The sequence below is a fragment of the Microtus ochrogaster genome, unplaced genomic scaffold, assembly GCF_000317375.1.
Source record: "Microtus ochrogaster isolate Prairie Vole_2 unplaced genomic scaffold, MicOch1.0 UNK88, whole genome shotgun sequence".
NCBI classification, from domain to species: domain Eukaryota; kingdom Metazoa; phylum Chordata; class Mammalia; order Rodentia; family Cricetidae; genus Microtus; species Microtus ochrogaster.
This window is the reverse complement of record NW_004949186.1, coordinates 1,360,892-1,366,902: the sequence shown is the minus strand read 5'-3', so window position 1 is coordinate 1,366,902 and position 6,011 is coordinate 1,360,892. Positions and strand designations below refer to the sequence as shown.

Genomic DNA, 6,011 nt, shown 5'->3' with positions numbered 1-6,011 from the left:
AGTCACCCTGATATCCAAACCACACAAGAACTCAAAATGAAAATTACAGAATAATTTCCCTCACCAATATTAATAAAAAACACTCAATAAAATACTCAGAAACTGAATCCAAGAACACATCAAAAAGATCATAAAAAAAGAAAATGATAGCTTGAAATATTAAAGTCCACATAAATATAAGAGCATAAAGGAACCTCCATCACTTGCATTACATTGTATTAAAGATTCTAGGCCCAGAGATGGGTGGGAGTAAAAGCACTTGTTCAAGCCTGACAACCTAAGTTCCTCCTTGGTGGGAACCTCTGTGGTAGGAAAAGAACGGATTCTTTTAAAATTGCCACCCCTGCCAGCTACACACGCCTGCCCAGACTCATACATCATACATGTACATAAACACATGATCAGTTAATAGCAACAGAAAACACACCTTCTTTGTCTTTTTAAGACTTTTTTATTATTAGGTGTATGCACGTGTATTTGTGAGCAGGTGTCCACAAAAGCCAAAAGGAGGAGTTGGCTCATCTGGAGGGCGTTAGAGGCAGCTGTAAACTGCCTGCTATGGGTGCTAGGGACTGAACTCTAGTCTTCTGGAAGAATATCAAGTGTTACAGACTACAGAGCCATCTTTCCAGCTGGGTTTCTTTATTAATTAGGTACCACAGTGGCCAGAAGATAAACTAGGACGTGGGACCCCAGTTTTCACTTAGTTTGAGACAGAATCTTTCTGCTGTTAACAGCTGTATATGCCAAGCTAGGTGATCTAGGAGTTTCTAGGGAGCCTCTTGTCTCAATCTTCCACTGTGCACTGGGATTACATGGACTACAGTGTTACACCTTTATTTGTGTTTGGGTTGTCTGAACTTGGATCTTCAGGCTTGCACAGCAAGTGCTTTAGCTACTGAGCCAGTACTCAACTGATTAGTGCTAAGTAACCATAATTGGTGAGTAAGGGGGAACGTATTATGTCTCAAAACCAAAGCAACATACCTGCAAATGCAACAGCTGCAACACCTAGTCCTACCACTATCAGCCTTCTTCCCTGTGGACGGAAAACAGACATTTAGAGTATGCACGAGTCTATGAAAGTAAATCACCTTAACAGCAATGATAATTACATTAAATACATTTCCTTCAAATGTTAGTATGAAGAATACAGCTTAGATATCTACACTGTCTATGGGATTATATATGCTGCTTGCTCTGTTGGCTAATTTTCTTTCCCCCCTACTTTGGTTTTTCGAGACAGGGTTTCTGTATGTGTAGCCCTGGCTGTCCGTAGGTCGGCTCTAACTCACAGAGATCCACCTGCTGAGGGAGGCAGGGGCTGCTGGAAGGAACAAACGGGCCAGCAGGCACAGAACAGATAAGGGAATAAAGAAGCTCGAGAGGTCAAGTGACATGCACGTGTTCCAACCTTTTGACATTGTGACATGATGGTGTTAGCAAAGTTCACATTCAGGGCTGTGCAATCAAGTTACAAAACAACAATAAACAAAGACAAAAAACAAGCAAAGAACCCTCAAAACCTTACAATTTAAGTAAGTTTATAATTCTGTGTTGGGCCAAACTGCATGCAGCCCACAGGTTGGACACCCCATGGAGGGCCTTCCAAGGAACAGCAGGACTTCAGCTTTCCCATGAACAATAGAGACACCACGGTTTCCAACAGAGGTCTGATAGATCATAAGATTCTAAGAATCTCTAGTTATCATGCTGAAAAAAAAACCATACAGGGTTAAAAAAGAGACATACAAATGAATTAGAAGTATATTAAAATAATCCAAGGAAAAAATGAGTGATTAGTGATGGAAATGGTAAGATGTTAGATTTTTGTATTTTGAAGGTAAAAAGATTTTCTGGTACTGTGTGTGGTCTATGAGAGAAAAATCTAGAATGTCAAAGTTGCTGTCTTGAACAATTACAAATATGAAATTGCCTTTTGCTGAGGGGCCAGACTAAAACCTTTCAAGTAGGAAATCTGATGAGCTCTCTTTAGGCTTCATTTAAAAAACCATGATGAATAAGATAAATTGTATAGGAATTCATTAACACTTGGTTGAGAGGGAGAGAAAAGAAGAATGAGCAGGATTAACTAAAAATATTCTTCGTTATCTGGCAGGGACTCAATTCTCAAGGGTTAATCACAAGCAAATCACTTCTGCTGAACTCAGGGTTTTGTATTGTCTTATTATTTGGTTCAATTTCCACAAAGAAAGCTTTCTGAATTTAAACAACACCAAGTAAAAAGGGAAATATGGAGCTGGAATAACAAAGGCTACTGACAAGTCAGCGGGATTCGGGAGAGACATTAGAGGAGAAGAGGGTCCTGTGCAGAGGAAGAGGAAGGAAGCATGGGACCCGTGTGAGGCCCTGGGTTCCATTCCTACCATCCCAAAAGTAAAAAGGAGGGGAAAGAGTTTATATTTGTACACACACAAAATGCCAGACCTTAAAATGACACCTGGAAGAGAACTTTATAATTATCTGACCTGAAAATCTCAAGCTGCACAAATTTCATTCAAGTCTAACCTGGCCAATCCACACGAACCTACCCAGTCCTCAGCAGTGCTGGCTCACTGCCACAGTGCACATAGCACAAGCATGCGCGTGCGCGCGCGTGCACATACACACACACACACACACACACACACACACACACACACGCACACGCACCTACCTACGGGACAGACAAAGCTAGGGCATAGTTCTACTGGGTCCTCTTTTAAGCCACTTAGTTTTGTTTAAATCAAAGGCAAGCATTAAATACTACAATAAAATGAATAAATGGGGGGGGGGGAACAAAACAATGTAACAAAATCAAAAGCCAAACCCAGGAAACAACTCTTAGGCTCACCCCAAGTAAGCTATTATTCCACTCCTCAGTATAATGAATGAAATTTCCCCAAACTCAAAGCTCCTCTACATGATGATTTCTCGGGGCTAATCTTTTAAATACTACTTTGCTTTATTCAAAATAATGCTGTGAGTCCTGCCTGCACTTTCTCCTAGTAACAGAAAAGGCTCTTTGCTCACATTAAAGGATAATGCGAATGAATGCATGGAGTGGAAAATCTCGCTGTGGTAACAAGCCAGTCCTGAGCCTTAGAAACACAGCCTGGGCAGGGTTGCCAACCAACTGCAAATCTGCGTCAGGTTCCTTCTTAGCCCAAACATGAACAGTGACCGTGCACTTCCTGTGTTGACTTGGCTAGACTATCATATCGGTTAGCCTTGGCTAGACTATTTATCATACCGGTTAGCCTTGGCTAGACTATCTATCATATTGGGTTAGCCTTGGCTAGACTATTTATCATACTGGGTTAGCCTTGGTTCGGCTATCACACTGGGTTAGTCTTGGAGCCACTGCGAAGGTACTTTGTAGATTTGGTCAACACTTATTGTCAGTTAAAGACTATCTGACAATCTACTCTATGAAAACTTCAACCAATCAACTGAAAGGCATTAAAAACAAAGTTTAAGGTTTCCCTGAGGAAGAATCAGGTCTGAGGTGGTGAGGCAGAGCTGCAGGCTGTAGGGACAGCTCAGCAGCCAGGAGCTTGTCTAGTACTGAGTTTTGTCTGGTTCAACCCCTGACAAACATAAAAACAAGAACAAACAAAAATTGTACTCCTACCTTAAAGTTTTCTGCTTGGGTCCTGTCCTATAAATTTTAGACTTGCTAGCCACAAAATACATACAAATTCCTTAAAATAAATACATAAATTACTTGGTTCTATTTCTCCAAAAACCTAATTAACACAGGCTTCTGGAACCTCAAGCCCGCACCTCACACGATAGGCAGTGCCCTGCACCAAGCTATGTGCTCTTTCAGGCTTACTCATGATTCATTTATTGGGCACAAATTAAATCCATATTTAAATATTTAATCTTGCTATCAGTTTACCAGGCACAATAAAATGATCTCTTAAATGTTATAAATTTCCTCAAAACAAAAGATGTCTTCCAAAACACACTAGTTTTCTTTTGCTCTTATTCCCTATAAATGTGTCTAATTCCTTATGGAACTTTCTAGATCTTTGAGCTAGGCCTGTTCCTTAGGACAATAAAAGAAGGGTGTTAATTGCTAACAGGTCTCAAAAGTCTACATCTCTGACACTTCCAATTCTTAGATTGTGACAGAGTAGATTAAAAACTGTTCTTTCTAGGTCATTTCTAAGAACACAAGGTTGTACTCCATCCTCTTGTTATTACATCAGGGTGTCATTGTATACAGCGCAAGCTCAATCATTAAGTATATAAAATAATATTTTTCTAAGAATTTTTAAAGCTTTCAATTTCTTTAATGTGTTGGCAGGAGCTTTAAAAAAGATTTCTATACATCTCCCTTGTGATGTGTGCACAGAGACACAACACTCTTGTGTGTGTGGAGGGGTCTCCTCCCTTCCTCTAATCCGCAGAGACACAACACTCTTGTGTGTGTGGAGGGGTCTCCTCCCCTCCTCTAATCTGCAGAGACACAACACTCTTGTGTGTGTGGAGGGGTCTCCTCCCCTCCTCTAATCTGCAGGTTCTTAATAAGAGACCTGAGAGTCCACGTCACACTGAGCAGGATAATAAAATGACAAGGACAAACAAGGGGACACAGAAGAAAGAGAAGACCCCTAGTTCCCTGTGCCACGCTGGAACTGGTTTCTCTCTCTGACATAAACCTAAAGGACTCTGACTAGTTGACCAAACTGTGCTAAAAACTGAGCCCAGAGCCCACGGAATCCCCCAGAACCAACACTCCTTTTTCTGAGAGACGCTGTGGGCAAGCTTACTAGGAATGCTAAGGAGCCATTCTTTGGTTCAAATTGTATGTTTTGACCTCCTTGTTTGACATATGCATAATAATAATTCCTCAGAGTTTTTTGAATTCATGTTCTTATTAAATTTTGATAGCACATTCTTCTATCTGTAAGCCTGCAAGGGTCCCTCATCAATGATCTTACTATGTCATTAATGAGTAATTTCTTTTTTGTTAGGAAGTATATTGTATTGGCACATTTCTGACTTCAGACCTCCAAAATTACATACAAAGCTGCTGCTAGGGCACCTAAGTGTACTCTTCTCTTGATACACATGCTCTGTGTACCCCAACTTTGCTTCATACTGACTCGTTCTCAAATCTTTCTGGTAGCACAAGCTGAGATCCCAGCTGCACCTAAATGGAAGCCTCCTCTGGCCAGTAATGCTGAGGCCAATTCGCCAATAAGAGAAACACAAAATTATCACATAGTATAAAGGCGGGTCCACAACTGTCATGTCTAACTCCAGGTTGTTTCTTTTCCTTCTGAGCTCCACTGAGATCCTGATTAGCATCTTCCGGCCAGGACGGAAGCGCACCATAGACATCAGAGAGCAGGGCTGGAAGCAGACCCTTCCATGGCCCATCCTGGAGCAACGGCCTAAGACAATGATCGAAAAGACCACAACCAAACAACGATGGCCTGGAAAACCCCATTCCTTGTCCTTCTCCTGCTCTATCACCCCGAGACTGCTGGACACAACCTGAATGAATTACAGGCCTGCGGCTCCTAATGCAACCTCTGAGGAAGGCTCTTTTTCCCTTTCACTACTGGTCTAACTACCTTCGCAGGGTGGGTGACTGTTGGGGATTATATTTTCAGGTGTGTGACTCTTGTTGCTGCTGCATTTGTTTAACTCTGTGAAGCTGTTACTGTGCCTCTCATGAACAGCCAATAGCGAGGCAGGAGCAAGGATAGGTGGGGCTAGCAGGCAGAGAGTATAAACACAAGGAAAACTCTGGAAGGAGGAAGAAATCAAAAGAACTAGGCCTCACCCAGCTTCACAGCAAACCAAGGAGTAAGAAGGAAAATAAGACATACAGAAGTAAGAAAGATAAGAGCCCAGAGGCAAAAGGTAGTCGGGATAACATAAGAAAAACCGGCTAGACAGAACCTGGAAACAACCTAGATGCCCTTCAATAGAAGAATGGATGAAGAAAGTATGGAATATATACATATTAGAGTACTACTCAGCAGTAAAAA

At 41.5% G+C, this 6,011-nt stretch overlaps 1 protein-coding gene across 1 annotated transcript in view; it reads right to left on the bottom strand.

Annotated features, from left to right (window-relative positions):
• The window catches only part of Dnajc15 (DnaJ heat shock protein family (Hsp40) member C15), a 45,485-nt gene that overhangs the window by 32,683 nt on the left and 6,791 nt on the right, over nt 1–6,011 (bottom strand). Inside the window, exon 2 of the mRNA XM_005370879.1 lies at nt 988–1,039. Coding sequence (XP_005370936.1) covers nt 988–1,039 — 52 coding nt within the window. The remainder of the gene's footprint in view (nt 1–987; nt 1,040–6,011) is intronic.